The sequence below is a fragment of the Halictus rubicundus genome, chromosome 10 (genome assembly GCF_050948215.1).
Source record: "Halictus rubicundus isolate RS-2024b chromosome 10, iyHalRubi1_principal, whole genome shotgun sequence".
Lineage (NCBI taxonomy): Eukaryota > Metazoa > Arthropoda > Insecta > Hymenoptera > Halictidae > Halictus > Halictus rubicundus.
Genome location: NC_135158.1, coordinates 7,071,126 through 7,094,109, shown reverse-complemented (window position 1 = coordinate 7,094,109; position 22,984 = coordinate 7,071,126). Strand labels below are relative to the sequence as shown.

At 42.6% G+C, this 22,984-nt stretch overlaps 1 protein-coding gene across 1 annotated transcript in view; it reads left to right on the top strand.

Moving 5' to 3' along the window:
* The window catches only part of Sol1, a 575,562-nt gene that overhangs the window by 254,172 nt on the left and 298,406 nt on the right, over positions 1-22,984 (top strand). The window contains exons 7-8 of the mRNA XM_076794675.1: positions 4,164-4,375; positions 6,082-6,159. Coding sequence (XP_076650790.1) covers positions 4,164-4,375; positions 6,082-6,159 — 290 coding nt within the window. The remainder of the gene's footprint in view (positions 1-4,163; positions 4,376-6,081; positions 6,160-22,984) is intronic.

Sequence of the window (22,984 nt, the reverse complement as noted above, 5' to 3'; positions counted from 1 at the left end):
ATCAGCGGCCTGAACAAATGAAATGGAACGGTAGCTACAATTCGAGACCGATTCAATTAATTAATCTCGAGCCTGATAACGTTCGCCGTGCAAGTCGTGATAAAACTTGCTAAGAGTGAGGAAGACCGCTGAGAAATGCCTCGATATATCAGCGTTGAGCCGCACTGTCAGATGCACTCCGATATTATCCTGAATGGAGCTGATGTATACCAAGAGACTCTTCTCCCTCAGCCACTCGATACATCCATTTCTGAACACTCGTGGGAACTTGTATGTTGTGGTACGTAGTACACCACAGTCGACTTCTCGTTTAGAATCGGTTCTATATAATCACGCAAACATTCGATCAAAATTAACGTTAACTGTACCGATCCGTAATTCCAAACCTATCGCCTTACTCATTTCAATATGCTAATTAGAACCCTCTATCTTGTTACGCATCGTATCAAAGCAAACAGCTGATTCGAAATTTATGTTAACTACACCGACTCGTAATTCTATATCCACACCGCCCTACTCATTTCAACGTTGTTAACTAAGACATTTTCACTAACTCAGATATTTTCAAACGATTAGGGAGTAAAGTATAGTCATATTTTAACCCTTTACACTCGGAGCCATCTGAATTTTGAAAGTGGTGCAAGCCCACTTTTTGTTGATAAAAAAAAAATAAACATTTTTGCGATATCCCACTTTTTTTAAAGAAATTGACTCGCGCCACTTTCAGAATAAACGGTCCATCAATGCTAGACTTACAATGTCCCCTTAGAGAGGACATTCCGACTCGAAAGGGTTAAATTTGAAGAAGAAGACACAGATATCAAATTAAAAAATTAGAATTGAAATTCGCTTTTGTCTTATCTCAACGACGCGGTCACAACCGACCTGTAACATCGAGTTCGACCTCGTCGTCGCCGGTCTCAGTTTACGGCTGCATGTTCCACCCGAGGGCCTCTCGATTAACGTTATTCACAGGGAATAGTTCATTTCCGTTCGAGATTCGGGCCACACGCGTTCCGATTCCGTGTACATGCACGCGGCTTTCAGTAGGCGTCGAACGAAAACGGAAAGGTGGGGAGAGCGGAGAGGGTGGACTCTTTAATCTCCGGCTGTTCCGGCGATAATATTTCTCAGCTCGCGTAATTGCTTAACCGGTGGAAGTAATAAGGTTATCCCGCGGTCATCATCGATCAAGCTCTTAAATCGATCGGATCACCAGGCTCTGAGACGCCTGTAACCGTGAGGTGTAATTCTCTTCCGTTCAATTGAGCAAAGTAGCTCGCGTATATACCTCGCGAGGAGAATCACCGGATGGCTATTGATGGAACAACCGCCGCCAGTAATTTCTCTCTTTCGTCTCCTTTTCCCGGCCCTGTTCCCGCCTTTGTCCGCCCCATTTTCTTCTTCATTTTCATCGTCGTACCGTTCGCAGGCTCACCTTTAACCCCGGCTAGGCTCCTCGGTCGCCACACTCTCTTTCTCTTTTCTCTCGACCTCGGCCCGCCTCTCTTCTTTTTCCGGCCCCGCGCACCCGGCAGCTTTTTTCGCGAGATTTCGCAACGAGGCGAGTCACTCGAAGGAAATTTATCTCACCTTCGTCGAGCAGACCTTGAAGAACACACCGTGGCACTCGCGCAGACTACTTCAGACCGCCGGAGGGAGAATCGACTACGGCGAGTAGCCGCTCTTCTTAAGCCGCGCGAACACGTCGATAAATGAAGGAGGCCCGAAAGTCGTGCAGGTTTTTCCCGCTGCGCGTTTCAATTTCCGTCCCTTTCGACGCGGAACTCGTTCATCAGCCCAGAACGTGAAAGGGATTAACGTTGCTCTGATGAATATATGGATTTTTAGCCGGTTTATTTTCTTTTCTTGTCTTCTTTTCCCCTTTTCTTTCTTTCTTTCTTTCATTCTTCTTTTACTCCTCCGACGAAGTAATCTCCGCTAACCGCTCTCGTTTGACTTCGACTCCCATTAAATCCGGACAAAACAGCAACTCATTTTGCGATAACGTTTTTGCTCGGAGAGATACTCGGACACGAGCGATCGACATCGTCGAGTGCGTCGGCATGATTCTATACCAGACGGTTTTATTTGATTGAAATGAATGGCGCCAGTTCGCCGCGTGAAATGCGCTCTGCTTTTTGATCCTCAAGTAATTCTCGTCGGGTAATTCTGACACGTACGGATTGTAATTTAGATTAAAAGCAAATTGACTTTCATTTCGTGTCGTCTGTTGGAATCAAATTCTATTAAGTTCAAATTAAATTAGACCAAACAGTTGAACAGTGCTTTGTGTACATGAAACGAATCAGTTGTAACTACGTTAATTAATTTGAATGTCTGTAGCCATTTCGAACCAACGTAACCCGTAAATATAAATTTTGATTACATTCTTGTACTCATTTCGTCACCATTCTTTCCACGTTCTTCTCGAAAAGCTATGCTAATCAACGCTCGTTCCACAACAAGTCGGCGCAACAAGATAAAAAATCTTCACAAGAGAATTTCGTAAAACTTGAAATTAATTCCACGAAAACACAGCAGCACGCACAGAATAAATTTCAAAACACTCTCCGCGACAGACCTTATCACAAAAACAGCGCAAGGACCCGGCATCAAGTAACGCGTTTAAAACATTAATTAAAACCCCGGCGTGTTTCAACAAACCGAAAACAATTTACTCGCCGGACACCGGCGTCCTACAATTTTTTACTTCGTACGAATTTCATAGTTCCCGTTGGACGTTTTTCCGCATTCTTTTTTTTCCTCAGAAGAAGCCCGACCACGTTTACGGATTTCTTCGTACGATACACCGAAGCGAGCTCATTTATTTTTTTCATCCGCAACTTTCGCGGATCGTAACACTCGCGAGAACTTTCCGGATTTCCATAACGAGCGGTACCTTCGGTTACCCCTTCCTCCCCCCTGCCGCCCTATCTTCGGATTACTTCGGGACTGAATACATTACGAAATACCGGGACAAATAAACTAAACTGGCGATCTTCATTGCCGGGTGGTTCGACGACCGGCAACTTAAACCGCGCCACAAGCTGAATCCGCAGACGAAGAAGTAAAATGGAGGACAACAAGCCAGGATCTTCAAAAGAATTCTTCGTAACTGGTTTCGCCGCATACCGTTCGGTAAAAGTCGTACCGCCGAAGTGTGCCGCATGGAAATCGAAATTAAATCGGCGAACATTTTTCGTTCTCGGAAAAGTCGATACACAGTCGATCGAAAAAAGTTCCCGTACATTTTTTCAAAGTGAACTGACTCTTTCAAAAGTGAAACGATTTCTTTTTTTTATTACAACTTATAACACGCGAAAGATCTAATTTATATTGGGCCTGGTGTCACGACACCGTTAATCGGACGATTTCATGATAAATCAGAACGTAGAAAAATTTCGTTAACTCTATAAAACAAAACCGAAACGCGTACATTAACTCGCCAAATCTAGTGCACAGAATTGCTGGCGAGAAAAAGTTTTATGTATTCAGTGGGTATACGCGTTTCATATCTTCCATTCGTTCCCATATTCTATGCTCTACGGAAAATTGAACACGGCGAGCGAAGATATAAACAATCGTACGTTCATTCTTTATGAACCTAAACGTGAGAGTACAGCAGTAAGTGTGTCAAAGTGTATCTTTACTGTCTGTGTGGAAGATTTTACTGGCGCGGAAGAATGGCACAGAAATTCTTAAACAGAAACCGTATCGTCAATTATTAATAAAAAATTGTTCCTCGCATTCCAATCCACGGCACAAAAGAGTCGTTTCATACAAAAGTGGTTTCAATAAAATAATTGTAGTATCGTTTTAACGTGGCTTCTATAATATCACTTGTTTCATGGAACTTTACTTAATGGCTCGTTATCCTTTGACTTGTACCACTTTTGCACGAAACTGCTGACTTGGATGCGTTTATACACAGCGTCTGTGTACGGGGAGGGGGGGGGGGTACTTTATAGCATTTGCCTTCTAAAATGCAACTTTGCTCCGACACCTACGGGCAGACTTTTCGATTTGGTCGACGGTTTCGCCGAACGAGGGGCCATAATGCCGTCACTCGGACGGATCCGGCTGCTTTCGGTCGACTTATTCGCAGCCGAGGGTAATATACCGATAAGTTGTCGTTGTTAACGAAAGGCATCCTGTTGCAGTTGCCTGAATAGAGCGGATTTAATCAAAGTGCACGACGGAACGGATTCAGGGGCACCCACAATAGCTGTACTCTGCAACCAAGGAGCGGAAGTAGAAGTACTCAGCACGGGGCCAGACCTGTACGTCGAGTTCGTCGCTAATTCAGAGTGGCCGGGCCAGGGATTCAAGGCGGTGTTCCAATTCCAGCCATTGGACGATGCACCGCATCCTGGTGGGTAACGAATAGCATTATCCGACAGCATTATGAAAATCCACCGACACCCTTTCCCCTATTCTCTTTCACTAATCTCATCCGCGTTTCCGGCGTCTCCTTTGCCGCTCCGCAATCCTTGAAACGCATCCCCGAGTCGCGTATCCCGAAAGATGCGTATCTCCGCGGCGATATAATACATTTCTCGTCCTGTTTCGAAATCGTTTCGCGGAATTATCGCAATTTACCGACCAATTCCCGTCATTTGATCCGCAGCCAATATACTCGCCCCGTTCGGATTTCCCTATCAACGTTAAATTCGTGCAACTTTATATCCAGCTTGTGTGCCTATTATCGAGAAACACAGGTGTAAATTGAAGCCGGTACTTCGCGAATCAGCGACTTTTTAAAATAGTTGGTCGGCCATGTACTCGTGTCGCTCGGATCTCGTGGATAACGTTAAATTCGCGCGATTCCCTTTACATCCAGGATTTGTTACCTCGCAGATCGAGAGCGTTTAATGTAGTTGATCGCTTAAGTACCCGAAGATTGGAGACGTTAAAAGGTAATTCGATTTACCAGCGGTTGAAAGTAACTTTTCTTTTTCGCGTTTGAGATGTCAATTATAAACTAAGTTGACTTTTCGTAAACCCGTTATACCGAGTTTTCTACAACTGTACGGTGCAGAGGAAAATTAAAAAGGCGTGCTTGTAAATTTTGTATAGAAGTAAAAGCTCGTTTCTTGGCATACTAACAAAGACTCGAAGGAATTTATGTTAATGAAATTAAACTCCGACCATCTTCACATTTCTACCATTTCTACACGACACGACAAATTACTAAAAGCTAGATCGAGTATCTAATTATACGAAGTCGGACGAACTTCCGGTCTTTATTTCGTTGCTGAAAGTGTAACGATCCCGAACTTTCTAAATTACTTTCACCGAGCTTTTTAGACGGATTGAGCCGGTAAAGAGTTAAACGAAACTTCGAGAAATAAAAAAAAAATGGGAAACGAGCTTGTCGGGAAAAAGTTCATTTTTACCCGGGCGCTAAAGCAGTCCACCGTCCCGCCATTTTTCGTAAATTTCTTGCGTCGGTATGGCAGGCATCCGCGAGAACGTTTCGCAAGCTCCTCGCGGAGTGTCGTTACCGAGAAAGCTCTCCGAAGTAGAATTTCCGGGAAGCTTTCTTGAACCTTTCCTGCTCGGTCGGCAAAGCAGTGCGCGAAATTTTCGCACGTACCCACCGTTTTTCTGCTAGCCCGACCGCCAGTTATCTGCCCGGATAAATCGTTTGAAGTTCTGGCCGCGTACCAGCGAAGCAAAGGAGCTTTCGAGCTTTCGCGAGCTACCGTGGCCATTTTGCCGGAGACTGGCTAGTGCACAGTCGATAGCGGCGGCGTACCCTAATTAGATAGATCCCTTTAGGCGTTCCGGTAACGTCGTAATGAACGACTTCGTCGAGATCGGCAATGTTGATCAGGGCGTTTGCATTTCGCGATTCGTTCGATCAGAAACGATCGGAATTTGGAACCGCGTTGCGTCGCGTGCGAAATGGCGAAGAAATAAGTGGCGTTCAAGCGCCCGGCTATTTATGGGTACGATAAATCATGAATGGGGATCCTTTGCTACGGTAAATTGGCCGTGTTCCATTCGCACACGCGACTCCCAACTGTAATTAACGGCACTGTATATTCCGAGGATAATTACAATAATGTATTTCAGAGCTGGACAAGGTCATCCCAGGGGCCGTTACCGGTAACCCCAAGTACTCGGTCATCGGACCAGCTGTCAGCGCTACCAGTAAGTATATCACTCTACGGTGACGATTTATTGTACCTCTCAATCAATAATTTCCTCCTCTATTATCGTTCCCCGGGCGAGTATTCGCCTCGTAAGTGACTCCGCCTCGCAGATAATCCCACGGATTGATTCCGCTAGGGGAGGCAAGACAAATGTTTAAGTAAGAAAAAGCGAAGGGTGGCAATTTATTAGCCGCTGTTTCAGCGGCCGGGGGTGAGACGAAATGTTTTCGATTCGCCCGAAACGATATCCTTGATTGTATGATTAAAAGACGCTCCCGGAGCGTTTCCAGCGATTTGTCAAACTGCTTTTCTGGAAACGATCCGAGACAGACCGATTGCCCGTGATAAAATGAATCCAAGGCGTGCGCTACGGAGGCTATTTTACGCTAAACGTACCGAGCTCTGAAATTAGCTGGTCCGTGTTGCCTTACAAAAATTTTGTGCGATAATGTATGAAACTATATCACTCTAATTTCAGCCGCTATATTCTCGTTTACATTAATTTAAGTACGGATAGGTAATGAAAAATTATCAATATATTGCCGAAATCAAATTTCAGTGTCTACAAAAATATATGCTCGATTTATTTCACATTTGTTAGGAAATGAGAGTTTTATAACCTGTGTTAACTAATTAGGATCTCCCTACATATTACTGACAACTAGCAACAAGCTGGGCCAGAAATTAATTTCAGGCGCGATGAAATAATAAACTCTGATGCATCGTAATTGATCATTTAGTTTGTATTACCTCCACGATGAAAATTAACAACACCACCAGCGGTGTCATGGGACAAATTTCATAACTACTTCATGAAGCAACTAATGTTTGAAGTACCCCTGTGTACGCGCACATTGTTACTTATTGTAGGTGTTTCTATTAACCAACGGCAAGCAGCGTAACATAAGCACAATAGCTCTCGAATGTACGTTAAATATTAAAACCAGATTCTTAATGCAACTTTCGGGGACGAAAATCCTTGTGTAATTTACAAATCAATTTTCCGCCCACGTAACTTCAAAATTCAGTCACTTTCCGACTGAATATCGCGTGTTATTTTAATTATTACTAAAATTTTGTTAACATTATCAGTGTTGCACAAGGAACATTAGGATGTACTCTTTTAAATGTCCGTTTTTCGACATTCGCGGCTCTCTTTAATGAATTCTCCAATGAAGATTATCATTTCAAAAACTTACTGTTTTTATCTTTGCTAAAACAAAAGTCTAATCTCCTATATTCCGATTAATATTTACATAAACCTGTCTCGCGTGTATCACTTTCTGTAAAAAAATGTGCGAGCAAGTATGGTTCCGGATCCTTCCTTCGGCAGTATCGTCCCACGCAACTCGGGCTTCCCAATAAGTGCAACAAATTTTTTACGCCGACAGCGAGGCATTGGTATAATAAAATAGTTGTCGAACCGAAGTAAAATTTTACATCGCGCGAAGGTTTTACAAGGGGGATAGCTCGAGAAATAAAGGTTGTAACGACTGCGGTGGCTGCTGCTACCGGTGTTATTCAAACAGATTATTTTGATGTTTCTTGCGGGGTGTGGAGGGGAGGGGGAAACGCAGGTAGACGTACACCGGGCAACGATATGATTTCCCCGGCAGTTCTTTGAATATAACTTCACCGCCGACTCGCGTAAACTTTGCGAGCGGTGTGTACTTTCGGAGTCATCAACTGCGGAGCTACGTACGCCCTGAAAGCACGGAACGAACTTTATACCTTTTTCATGAAAATAAGTCCCCTAGATTAGGAGCAGTGGCACTAAACTAAATTATTCGGCTGACAAGTACAAGGTGATCCGGCCTTTGTATACGAGTTCCCGAAGTTTCGGAACTTCCAACGGTCCGTATCGATATTTACACGTGATGCCTCTTGCCTCGCGCCCGTCCTCCGACAGAATGACGGCCTGCTCCTTGTTTTCCGTGGACAGAAACTGCTGGCACTAAAATTCGAACTTCGAGACTTACGAATTTGCCGTCATCGAAGAATTTCGACGAAGTTACACGGTCCCCGGTAATAAATTCCCATGGCCCAACCCTAGCCGTTTCATCGAAATGTTTGCGGAGGATTCTGGGAACTTTTAAACGTTCGAGCAACGCTGGCCAACTATTACACGGTTTGTACTACTTAATGCTGCGCGCTTTCGCCGAATTGAATTTGTTTGGTTAGTCTATCCGGGGGATATAGATGAGATAATTTATTTTATTTGAACCAATTTCGTTTTATTACAAAGAAAATTCATATTTCCGTGATCTGTAAATTTTCTTTAATGAACTATCAGACAATTTTTTAATTTGCGTAGAAACTTGCCGTATAGATTGTCATAATGTGCTTCGATATGACGCGTTAAACCCAGAGATGAAACGGAATATAAAATATGTAAACTATAATGACAGAGGATTGAGAGGGTATTCTTAAGTAGAATCAATTACCCAGCTCCATTTTCTTCGTTAGACAACGCTGGAGCGGATGTTAGACTTATAGCGGACGAAGTTCGAAAGCTTTTCGAGAATAAAGCAGTCACCGATGGTCGAAAGACGGTTGGAAAATTTCTTCAGGAAACTGACGGCACTTCTGTCCATTACAAAGTCACTTTATAGTTTCAGAAGTATTTATGCGATTAAAACTATCTGAACAGAGATTTTCAGATTTTGTTTCGCCAAGAGTTTATATTATAGCTGTCTTAAAAAGGAATATTATAGGCGGCTTAAGTTCTCTATTGTAACGGTCGGAAGTTAGCGAACCTACAGCTTGATTTTTCCGAAATTTTCAAAATTGTTGGCGTATTTCTATTTGGTGAAAATTCTCCCGCAGAATTTCTAATACCGCAAAGTTTTTCCAACATATTTTTATGGGGAACTTTTGGAACTTCGCTTGCTTCGAAATCAGCGATCTGTATGTCTTGCTTGTCGGTTTGACGCAACTGCGACTGAAATTCGCGGACACGTCTTAAAAATTCGAGGGAAACTTCGCGTTTTATTGGTGCCCCCTCGGTATTTTTCGCTTGGTTGCGTTTCATATGTAAGCGTTCGAGATTTTCAACTCATTGTGCGGACAAGACAAGTAGAAAATGTAGATCAGGGTTCTCGCTGGCGTTCGTTCACTCCGACATTTGTTTCTTCTCTTTGAAACATTCGGAAAATATTCTTTTTCTCCGAAAAAGAATGCTCAGAAAAAGGTAAAATTAGATAGCATTTATTTTCTTTTCTTCCCTATTTCCTCTCACAGTTTAATTATATAGTACAATAATTTTCTGTACATGTAGTTGCCAATTATGTGAACATTCCTCCATCAGATCGAAAAGTGGAAATTACAATTCCATTCGCGCGTCCTTTAACACGATAATTTTTCCTCAACACTTGAATTGTTGAAGCTATAACAATTTGGTGAAATCGAAATTTCTTCGCTGAAACGGAAGCTTAAAAATTGGAATTATACTCGGATAACAACCGCGCTTCGTACAATCAATGCACCAGTCAGAAAATTAATTTTTAAATCGGTTCCAATAATTGCGTCAATCACACGCAACAATCGTCGTGTCGAAGGAAACGTTTCAGCTTGAATTATTATCGATGTTATAAATCGCCGACTGTTCAACGCCCGACACCCACGCAGCGCGCGTGCAACGTTAAAACTCATTAAAAGAAAATGTCGCGCAGGGACGTTCAGTTGCCGAAATTTCATAAAATGTGTCCCGCAATATAATCCGCGTACGTCGAAAGTGCCGTTCAAAAATGGCCGCTGTTAACCCGGGGGACCATTTCGCATTATAAAATAGCTCGAATTCCTGGAAACGATTTTCCCCGTAATTTTTCAAAGATCCGGCGAAACGTTAATCGTCCTTTGTATTGCGTTCAACTTGACTCGAAAATACCTGTCATTCTTTCCGGTATCCAGGCCGGGTGAAAAAAAAAAGAAAAAATGAAAATATCAATAACAACCGGCGGATGTTTCAGGAAATTCTGCAACAATGGCGATGGCGGAAAATTTCAAACAACGTCAAAGAAGCACACACTGTCAAGCAATTAAACGACCCCTTCCCCCTCTCCTGCCCCCCTCGTCGTCTGATCGATATCGCTATCGCGCCGCAAATTTTTCCATCGAACATTTGGGGTTGGGGGGAGGGGAGGAAATTCATCGGGCCAGGCCAGCACTTTATGTGTGTGTATATATCTGGCGTTGTGCAGGTGCTCGGATAATTTAGAGCACTTACCCAGGAGTGTAGAGCATACGAAAGTAGGTTTGGTGTATAAGAGCATGCAGATACATCGCGTACCTTGTTTTACGGTTAAGCCTAAGTATCGCGAAGAGGGTTACAAGGGGGTAAGGGCGAGGTCACGCTTTCCACGGAGAAAGTTTTGAACCGAGGCCGAGTCACCAACACTCCGCCAAGATTCTGTTCCGTTGACAGGTTCTCCACTTCAAACTCACGATGCAGCAGCTCATATTCTCCCTTTCGCAAATCAAATTCTCCCTTACGCAGTTCAATTTCAATCGACCGCTAATGTATTTTACACTTTCGCTAATCAAGCATTCGCCGTAAATTCGTTTCCTTCAGCGGAGCTTCGAAGTGTACTTAAAAAATGCAATGACTGTATCTCCTGGTGAATAGAAACGTTTTGAGATAACAAAATTTCATCTAAATCCACGAGTATTTATATTATTAATAATAGTTAAGCATTCATGCCACGCAGGACCTTCTCAGACCCAAAGAATCTGTATCCCCAGCGAGAGTACACAGCGTTCCGGTTTGGCTCGTTCAAGAAATCAGATCATTGAAAAACAATTTCCGATTATCCGGATTTGTACTAATGAAAATCTGAATTTGCATGAAGATCCCGCGGACTAGCAATTACATTTCCGAACTTTCCACTCCGGTTCTAGGACGCTCGAACACCATGAAATACCGACGGCCATTACCGAGCCTCGATGCCCTTAATTGATTTCGATTAATTCGCGGGGGAAAAATAATTCGAATATTCAGGCGGGCTTAACTTTAATCTGAATTTGTATCTGGACCCCAGATGGCAGTGTTTACTCGTGTAAATCTATATCCTGTAACAGAGAAGAGACTGGTTTCGGAGTCTTAGCAATAGTTCGGAGCCATTCCGACATGTCCGGGAACACTCGAAGAAAATGCAAACGAGAATCGATTTTATGAAAATTCAAAAGCGGAGTACGCCCTCAAACGAGGCGGGTCGTCGCGCGCCGACTCACCGCGTCCTTATAAACAACCGGGGAGCTTGTCCCGTGCAGGTGGAATGTTAAACTTTTCCAATTTTCCCACGGTCAGCTGTGAAACGACTGGCGGAATCGCGGGGACGGATACGGCGGGTTGCGGGACGCAATATCGTGTGCATCTAGGATCAGTTTACGGTTCCTCGTATACAGCTGTTTTGCTCCGGAGCCGACTGAAACGAATAAGCAATAAATAACGAGCGCGGCGGCCGCGCGGACACCGGTAATGCTGTGCTAAACGTATATACGCATTACGCCGCCCGGCGAAATAACGTATCCCCGCTGATAATGCGGAACAGGAGATGGTAAATTCTGATGACGTTTACCTCGCGGCGCGGCGGCGGGGCAAAGTAAAGACGAGCCGAGAGAGAGAGAGAGAGAGAGAGAGAGAGAGAGAGAGGGAGAGAAAGTGAGAAACGAAATAAGACCCAGCGAAATGATGGATTACATCTTCGCCACAATTTTTTGTCCTCTTTCCCGCCAGCTCAAAGTTGAAAGTCGTTTCAACTACGGCCGCTATTATGCCCGGCGAAACCGGCAGCTTTAAATTAGTTTTATCTGCTTCATGCGTCGTTAGGGAGACTAATATATTTGCAAAAATGAAACGAAATTTTATGTTTATACTCTGCAACAATTTATTTACGCTGGAATTAACAGGGAAATTCGAAATCAAGCGTATTGTGGGAGATTCTTGAATGAACTTGTTCACTCGCGCACGAACACTGTAAATAAAAAATGTGCATAAATGTCTCGACTGGTATTATTTATTCGCTCGGATTGTGTTGGAATCAAACGATTTGTTTGTAAACATTTTTACGTGAAAAGAAATGAAAAGATCGTTCATACTGCTAGAGAGATAAAATCGAAAACACGTGTAAAAACGAACACAGCAAGAAAGCCATAAGCGAGGCTGTTCAAGCTTGTCTGTTGAGGAAATTCTGCTTTGTTAGATAATATTGTGCTGATTCAATACTATTCGTGGATCACGCTATTATATCATGAGCGGTCGTATTCGTGTGTTCCAGTTCCAGTACTGTTAGTTAAAACAGTAGATTGTTGTTTGCCCCATTCTGTTAGTTACGCATGCGCTCCATTTGATTGATTCGGAGGTAGCTATTCGTGTATAGTATTTAAGCACAATGAGAAAATGAATAATTAGATCGCGAATTTTAAGTAAAAAATAAATAGATCCAATGCAAATCATTGAAACCATTTAAAGAATTTAAAAATGATCTTGTGCCAATTATTAACTCGCTCAAAATGATTAAAAGAATAAATAAATATCTGTGTGCCTCCTGTATGCTGGAATTAACTTAGACAATCCGTACTTCGCAGAAAAATCCGTGGATTATTAATAATATTGCGAAAGAAAATTTTCTGTGACCCAGTTGTACGATAAACCAGAATATTGATGTCTCTCGCCAATAAACAGGACATGTTTCAGATATGGCACTCCTTACTTACCGAATATTCGCGCTTTCGAATCACCCCATAACTCTTTAGGGCCGGTATCATCGTCGGAGATGAGCCATGCTCGCCTAACTATGCAGTAACGTCGAACGCAATCCCACTAATGGTCTTTGTCATATCCATATATAACGGCCGAAGCGCTGAAGAGAAGACGCCCTTGCGGCCAGAAGATCCAAGACGTTCTTCTTTCCTTAAAACCCTGATTTTACGAGCGCTGATAACTCGAAGTTCTAACCGAGACGCTGCAGAAGACTGCACCTCAACATCTGGAGGTTATAGGCCGCAAGCCTTCGGGCAATTGACCCCGATTTGCTCACTTATGAATGACACAAACTGCCTAACTAGTAATGCCGCAAGTTGCCCTAATGCTCTCTTTTCGCATTCATGAAACGTGGCCGAACAATCTTGCCCGCGATAAGTCAAGATCGATACAGATTTCGTTACAGTGGATACTGTTATACGATTTTTACAACGATGCGATTTGTCCAATCGGTTCGACCTTTCGAACGGTCTCGTTCCACTCGCTTTGTCTACCGCAGGTTCGGCTTAATCGCTTTGGTGCTTCTTCGGTTTTCCAGCAAGCCCTAAATCACAATCAATGCCTAACTAGTAACTAAAAGATCATCAACTAGGATCATTGGGCGATTTTTCTTCCCAGGTCTGGAAGCAGTTCCGGCCTGCAGTGAACTCTTAATTTTATAACCGAGCAGAGCCTGTAGACCGTTCCTGCTTGCGGGCGCACGTGGCTTATAATTTCATGCACTTACAACAAAACTGAGCAGGTGCAATGCAGAACGGAAAAATTCAAAGAACTTGAAACTGAGAAGTTTAAAACTCTCTTGATATTAGATGCTTAAACAGATCGAAATATTGCAAAAGTTACAGCGGATAATGATGATGCAAAGACTAAAACTGCCCTCGGGTCAATACCACGGGTCAATACTTCAATTTCTTTCCAAATAACTTTATAATTTATTTTTCGATGGAACTTGAAACGAGTGACATTTTCGGTCTGCCCATTAAAATTTGATTGCTCATTTTACGTCAAGTTCTCGTTAAAGTTGTAGGACGTCATGTCAGAAACAGTCTTCGCGAGATGTCTGCAAGAATTTTCTATGAAAATAGAAGACCTTTAGAAATACCAGGTGCATATTAAACGAAGATCGCTACTAGTAATTTCGTTGCAAGAAGTAATAAGACCAACGGCTGCTCTGCTGATTAAATCAAAAATAGTAATAAAAAAAAATAACTTTGTAATTTATTATTCGGCGGTACTCGAAACGAGCGAAATTTTCAAAATTGTGTTACTCACTCGTGCCACCGCATCAGTTCTCATTTAAGTGGAGGGGAGTCATTTCCGAAACAGCCCTAGCAAGACAGTCACAGATGTCTGCGAGAGTTTCAGGGTGGTCGAGCACGCACACCACTTTGTATGGTAGCTGAAATGTCTAGGTCATGTCCAAGGGGTGCTCGTACGAGGCAGTTTCGGCAAGTTGAGAGCCAAGAGCGCGAGCGCTGCGCAAGCCGCGTATCCGAAGAGCGCGCCGGTGGGGTCTCGCTGTGTCTCGAATACCGCTGCAAACTCTACTAAACCGGAGACTATCTCCGACAAGTCTCACTCACACAAGCCGGCCGTCTTTTTTATGGTTTGGCTCGTCGCGCGATTCGCTGGCCGGTTCGCGAACCTCGAAAGCATCTCTTGCTTCGCGAAAGACCTACTTGAACATGCCTGGTCTAGGCCAAGGACCCATTTCAGTCTGTTTATCGTACCGATATGCGTACGCTACGCCCAGACTCCGAAAGCATAATCTCAAGACGTTATTTTGCAGAATGTACTCTCGAGATTTCCGTAAATTCTCACTGATAAAACGTTTATTCGAACCGTCCAGTGCACGGGTCGAAAGTATATGTTGAAATTCCTTCTGAAAGCTCAGAGACATTCTTACATAATGTATTGTACAACACTACTCACAGTGAAACAAAAATTCATTGAGGAATTTGAAAATTATTTCAAGAAAATTCGAATCGTGAATCGTGCAGACGCACTACGTGCACTGAAGGGTTAAAGTGAACAGAATGTAAGTTATTTGATCGTTTCGAGAATAAACATGAGACATAGGGTAGAAGCAGGGAAGAAGCTGGGCATTAAAGAGGAAGCTGTACAATGTGTCGATAAAGACTGGCGCGTTTTGGCGCACCTCCTGCGGACGCGGGGAGGAGAAAGTGAAAAACAAATGCCAGTTTCCTTGAATCGACTAAAGAGAAAGAGAAAGTTATTCTTCCGAACGCTCAGCCAACACGCAACACGTATTCTACTTCTGGATCGTAGGGTACGTAGACTTCAACTGTCAAGAAAACGATCCATCTTCGTTTTTTATCCTCTTTGGAACCGATGACCGAGGCAAATTAATTTAGAAATTTCAATAGATGCTGTAACAATTTTATTCTTGACGAACAAACGTGACGAAAACAAATTATTAATCCATTGGCTAATTTTTGTGTTAACGATTTATTACAGTAGCCCCGATTCTTGTTACTTGTATTAGCAGATTGAGGTTAGAACGTTTCCTGTTTCAATGAATAGCTGTCAAGTAACTGTTGACATTTTTAATTTTTACTATTTCAAATCAGTAATGGTAATTATTAGAGAGAACTGGCTACTTCGAAAAGGAATATTTAAAAAGTCAGTGGCACACATGATTCTATGGAAACGTCATTTACAAAATCTTCGAAACAATTAAAAAATTTGATCGAATCTTTACTCGGTCCGTGAAGATTTCGAAATTCTCTGAAGTCTTAAGAGACTTCGTCTCGGTGTTGGAGCATTAAACGACAAGACTTTGCTACAGAAAGGCAGTCAAACATGGGACGTCTTTGATCACATTATGTTCCATTTGAGCGTCCATGCCAACCCTTAAAATATGTCACCGTGTGTAAAACCCTGTATATGGAACAGTGGCTCCGGCGAGCGTTTCGTTGTTGCTTAGACACTGTGTACAGATAGCGCACGTTTTTGCAATTATCTCTCTTCCTTAGCCTCCGGAAACTGCCGCGTATGCCGCGTTCACAGGACACTAACTTTCCCCGACGATGTAATTTTGTTCCCGGGGTTATTTCGCGCTCGTCTTTTCAATGGAAAAACTCCGCGCCCGAGGAAAGCCCGAGAAAAAATGTTGGTCGACGGATAAACCGTTCCGCGCGAGTTTATCATAACGGGAAAGTAATCGCGCCGCGATTCGAAGTAATTGGCTGCATTAAATATCGCTCGGAAAACACGGGTCCGGATATCTTGGAATGCGTTAACGACTCCCGTGGAATTTGAATTCCCCGTGAACGCAGCCAGCACTCGCTAATTGGTCGGAACGCAATCTTTCCGTCAAGCGTAAACGAACTGGATATCTGCCGCTGCTCCTTTCGAAAAAGCTAAATTGGTTCCTTTCTTCACCGGCCAAAAACAATTCGCCGTTCTTCCGTTCCTTCTGGAGATGTAATATCGTTTTACATCCGGACAGAAAATGCTCGAGCAAGTTATCCTTTCGCGAGTCACGTTGCAGTCGTTCCTGAATAGCCTACGAAATAATTTGCATACTTTAAGGCGCGCAATGAAACGAATTGACGACTGTGATTGTAATAGTTCGCGAGTCTTCTCTTTCTCTAGTTTACAATAAATACTTACCAAGAATCGTTAGTAGAAAAATCTATTAATTAGTGTTTTAAAAATTTACGAAAATCATACAGTCGTTCAGAAACGAGTTAGTGATATTTTAGGAAAGTTCTTGTTCAAATTTTAAAAATTATTTTCAAAAATAAAAATATGGAAAAATTATGATCGCACGTACGTAAGATAATCTCCGAATTTTACTTCTGTACTTTAATAAAAAAATATATTAGATGTTTCTTTTCGATCGAGCGCCGACATATTTCGTTGTATTTCGAGTATGTAAACGCGATCACTATCGTATCCATTGTATTTCACACAGAATAGAGTCACGGATGCAATCGGAACGAACGATCGTCGAACACGGGGGTTGGTTCGATCATTAAAAATTTCGAACGGACTCGCACGTAGCCTATAACTCTTCGTCCAATTTTTTTTGGCCAAGATTCATCGTGCACGAATTTGTAACGTCAACATTACGCTCGACCGGTGAAAAAGAGCTTTTGCTTTCTGTGAATTATGCGTCGCCAATAACGTCAACACCTGGAAACGTCGATATATGGGCCGCTGATCAATTATCGTCGACATATTTCGACAATTCCACAGGTGAAAACAGTCGGGAAGATTTATATACAAATGCGCGATGGAAGATGCTGCTGTCGTTCAATTTATGTCGCTAAACATCGGTTGTAATGTTCTGTTCCAAAATTATGTACTCGAACGTTCCGAAATTATCTGGTTACAATCTCTACCGCGTAACGTATATACATGCGAATATTATATGAACTATTATTCAAGAATTAAAGGTAGAATTATGTCACGCGAAAATGAATGAGCAGTTGATATGAGAATTTTTGAAAAATCTACGGAGCTTAATTCTACCAAAATACTTATAATTATAATTTTATTTATTATATAAACAGTCTCCCTCTTCCCGACAATTTCAGTGACTGTATGTGTGATTACAAAACTGTCAGAATGTAATTCATTACACTTTAAAAATGAGTATATCTGACATAGGCACAGTAATTGGGTCGCCTTACGCTATTCATCATGAATCAGGAAAATTTTTATTATTCCCTTAGTTTCCTGGCAGACTGGGTAATCGAGGCATAAAATGCGAAACCGTGTCCGAACTGGGAAAGGTGAAACCGGTGACGGAGAGCTGAAGGAAACGAGTGAGGGTTGAAACACAAAAGCTTCGTCATAAAGCTAATAGAACAATAGCGGCTCCAAATATAAGGATAATACTTCATAGTGGCCGAGTCTAGTGGCGTCAACATCCTTCACAATCAGGTTTGATCGTAATAACCCGGACTGTAAACCGTGCCCACCTGCAGCAATGCGTCGGATGCAGAATAATCCACTTGAAACGAAACGACCACACCGTGATAAAGTGGGTACTAAAGCAGCAGCGGCGGGTAAAAAAGCGGTACAAGGAGCCTATTACAGACACTTGTTCGGCGAACGCTTCCGGGTTAAAATTCACCGCGGAACTTTTCGCCCCTTAAAACAACCTTTTAAAGAGTTTGACGACGGGGATTTATTTATCCGATCGGGCCGCGGACCGTGGGACCACGGATATTTGCCAGTGTGCGCGTGCGCCACGTCCGCCGAACTGTCGACTACTGTTACCTGAAATAACTTGTTTCCTTGCCGCGGGAATCAAAGAGTAATTTCAGATGAAAATGGAGGGAAATTGTCACTGTGCCGGAGAACCTGCCGTGTTACAGAAAACAATGCCGTGTTTTTTCACAGATTGATGTTTGGCGGAACGGCCGCGGCGAAGGGGCGGGGAAGCACTGTTTGCCGAGGATTCAAGTGGAAACGTTGTTACAAGTTGCTGCAAAAAATTTTTTTTTAATTCGATCGCCACGTTCATATCGCCAGTGATTTAAAAGAACCTCGAATATTGAATGCTGAATTTAATTTACGGAGTTACGTTCGAGAGGAAAGCCGAGCGATTTGATTTTAATTTACTGCCCCTTGGCGCTGTAAAGTTGTCTGGAAACGATTTCGGTAATACGTATGATTGCGAACGAAGTGTTTGAGTAACGCGAGGCACTTGATGACAGTATAAAGTGCATTATTCACTGATTAAGAGTCTGTAACCTTCGATTACTCGCGTTCCATTTTCTGTACAATTAACCAAATGGACACACACGCCCATGGATATGATTACAGAAATGTTTGCTAGGAATAAACTGATTTTTCCCGGTGTTTCGTTGGAACTATTCTTTCGGGTGTACACTAAATGTTAGGAACGCACCGAACGTTATTATTGAATATTCAGTACTGGACGTCCTCACAATTTGATAAAAGTAAAATCCAATGACCCAATAACTTCAGTCGATTAAATATTCTATGCAAACGTAAACCTTACAATAGCGTGAATGAACTCCAACGAATGGAAATCTATTCAAAAATTAATGATACCGATGCAAATTGTTACCAACGTCACGCCATGCGGTACTCACCCTCGCGGGCAGCGGGTTCCGAATACTTTAATGTCCAATGATAGATTTTCCGGAAAAATTCTCACAGAACGTCGACATTAAAAACTTGTTATTTGCATTTACTTACGATTCGAACTAAAAGAAACAATTAAGACAATCTTTGCTTTCACAGTGAGAAAATATGCAACACAAATTGCCTGAACAGCAGTTCTAAATCGTCAAAAGCAATAGAACGAGCTCTAATAGAATAAATTATTTTTCCACGTCTCGAGAAATGTATTTACAGAGGATTCGTGACGTTCATTACCTAAATAAAATTGAGGAGGAAGGATCTCCTTGATCCATCCAATTACGCTCGTCCGCAGCACTCGTGCGAAGAGCTCGCGAGACTTGGAACAAGATCCAAACTAACTGAACGTATAAAAAAATGATTACCAATAACAGGATGTCACGTCTTATTATCGTTCTTTACGGGAGAAGTAGAATCGATTGGCACGCACCGTTGGCAAAATCTTGCAGTATCGAGGATCCACGTTAAAGATCGCGACGTGTACAGGTCGTTGTATAACGCTGGCCGATTTGGCGAGGAGTTATCGATTTCCCGGCGATACGCTCGACAAACCTGAGATCGGGAGGCGGGAACCACGGGCCGTCAGAAACGTATAAGATCCATTTCGCGTGCTTTTCAGGGATTGACGTTGAAAGAGTCGCGATTTACGCCGAGCCTTTTTCTTGGCGGCGATGGGGGTGAAAGGATGGGAAGCCGGTGACCCCTTCGAAGCCGTGGAAATCTAATAGACCGCAAGCGAGGATGAGATATTGGCTTCATGATCGGGCTCGATCGATGCCCCGTAACAGTACTTACACCGAGCAGAGCAGCGGCCTGAGCTTCCTATCGCGGAAGCTTCTCGACGGAAGGTTGCGCGCCATCGGCGACGCCGTGTATCCGTCACGACGATTAAATTATCACCCGACGACCGACCTTTCTTCCCGGCTGATCGATTAACTCTCGGACCACTCCTGCCAGGGTCCGTTCTGACCCAGCTTCCCGATAGCTTCGTCTAGCCCCTCGGCTAGACCATTCAGACTGGCGCGCGTCATTCTGCTACTCACCGCTAGACGGTTTTCTAATGACTCAGCCCGTCAGCTATCGCTCCCTCTGTTCTCCCGACAGCGAGACATGATTTTTCGTCGTAGTGGCAGTTCGCGGTCGAAAGCTCGACTTTGTACTTCGTCGTCCTTGCTTCCTCTGCTCGCTTGACACAGTTTCCAGAGCTTCCGTTGTATCAGGTGTACAATTCAATCCATTCAAAATCAAATAACAATTAAACAATCGGATATTTATACTCCAGCAGCGTCTACACATTTTTTTCTAGCTTCCGGACAGGTGACGAATCCCATTTCTAGAAAATGATCCTCTTCATACGTTTTGAAGCGGAAATCCACTGAATGGTATTGGACTTCGTCTTCTTCGGCTAAACTTTACTTCAGGAAACCAGAAATTTTTCACTTTTTTTATGTAATCCTGTAGAGTTTGGAGAGAAAATTCCGAAAACCCCAGTTTCAATCCTAGGAGGTCAGTAGTTGAAAGGTTATGCGTGTGCAAAGACGTGCGATTTTCAGCGATTTTGACAGGAAAGGGCGCCGCCATATTGGTACGTACTCGGCGTCGCGCGTCGCCTAACAAACAGAGTCGCTAGATGGCAGCACAAGCTTATCAAAGAAAAATGACAATCATCCTCAGTTTTGAAACAGATTGGCAGTGCATGAAAGTGTCAGAAATTCCAATAACAAGTATGTGAACAACACCAATTTGTCAAAATTTACGATAGATCTGTAATTGAGATACAAAAATCGAATCGGAACAAAATCATGCAATTAAATAACAGGTTATAATATGTATAAGTTCGAAATACGAGCCGACGAATACACGATAGCAAATTCCTGTGAATTTCGGCGGACTGCAAATTCGAGCGGTTTTCTTCCGACAATGAAGATTATGAATTCAACGAACGTATGCGTGTATGCAGCGTAACGAAGACTGTGCATCACGTATGATGCACGGGACGTGGCAGGAACGAACACCCGTGCATCATGTATGATGCACGAGACAGTGAACGTGTTAAGATTAGTTGTAAACGGATGATAAGGTACCGGCGACTGTGTTCCGTGTACATAGAATTGGTGCGCAACAGCGAAGAGCACGTGTGTCCGACAATTGCTAAAATTTCATTTACTCGGATATGAAGCCTCACGCTTTCGATTTATTTTCGTATGCACAATCGTGTGTTCGGGTGCATCCACCCTTCCTTACAAAGCATCCACCCTTCTATACAACCGTCACTAATATGATACGATATTATTATAAACAACGTTCATATAAATTACGAAGTGCTTTCTGTGAAATCGTAGCCTAATTATAGAGTTTCGAAAATTAGCTTATCCACTGGCGACAGCATTAAAGTCAACAATTAAAAACACGAATACAAGAGAATTCGTTTCATCGACAACAAAAATTATTTCACAATGTAAAGAAACAGAATGAACGGAAGTAAAAAGTCGCATCAAGTTGACAGAATCAATTGAAAATACGGACACAGTTGAATTTTGTTTAATCGGCAATGGAAATATGTTACAACACAAAGAAACGGGATAAATGAAATTAAAAAGTCACATTTGGTATTGAATTTAGTAATCGAAACATTTAAATGTTTCTGTCGTCGCTTTTCGAATGGTTAGCTATCCAGAATTAAAAATTTACGTCGTAAAAAAGAACAGACATTAAAATGCCCTTTACGGGAATGTTATCTGAGGGTGTAAGGGTTAAAGGATAATTTATCCAGCATTTTTTTCAAAGGAAAATACCGGGGTTTCTTCGACAGTGTGTTTTTATCGGTGTCGGCGCATCCGTCACTCGCTCATTAACTTTCACGATGGAAATAACACTCCGTCGAATAAATCAGTTGTTTCGGTTTAGCGACGCGTTATACAACGAATGTACACCTCGATTAATTGGATGACGTTGCCGCATCAATTATTTATATGAACCGCTCGTTTCATGCACAAAACCCGTCGTCTCTTTGCCCTGTCACCGGCACGCAGTTGCGAGATCGCCGAATTTTCCGCCAACTGATGCGTGCCGTCTATACGTTTCCCGAAATTTACTGTGCGCGCGAGCCCTAATAAACTAAGCGACTCGTTTGCGAATAACGAAGACAAACGAGCCTTTCAATTTACCGGGACGCCTGTGAAAACGGCCGAAACTTACGGTGCGACCCGCGCAGCGTTGTGTTTTCCATACACCGTCACGTGTATGCGATCCTTTTTTATTTTTTTTTTTTTTTTTTTTTTTGGTGTGTGTGTATCACCGACAGCCCATTGTGCCATTGACGCATCGTGATTAAAGCGATACACGGCGAACGATTAAAAACGTGGCAAGCAACAAGCCCGCCTCGGATGAGATTGTTTCCTCCGTACAACTACCAAGAAGCACACAGTCACTGTTACATGAAGTGGACCCAAAAAGTATTTTAAACTTCCGATTCTTGAAAATTTGTCGATATTTAAATTCTGATAATTTCGTACAAGCAAATAGTACAACCATGAGACTCGACGCATTTTGAAGCACGATGCCTCTACTTTTGCAAATCACTATTCACTTTTCTCTGAGAAATTTTTACATGATGGTGGGAAAGCCTATTTTTCTCAAAATTGTTCCAAATTCAACCATCATATCGAACAAGGGTTAATACCTTTTGATCTTGATCATATATAATGTAAGAGTACAAGAAATATTCGACAAATCATTTTCTGTTAAAAAGCAATTTACAAAAAGTATCTAAATGCATAGGTTTTACATGTTTTGAGAAGTAGACGTCAAATATTTTTTTTTTATTTTGGATTTAACACTTTTATCAGAGGATTTTTTGACATCTGTCGTAGTTTTGTTTCAAAGAAAAAGCACACGATTTGTAGATCCGAAATCGTAT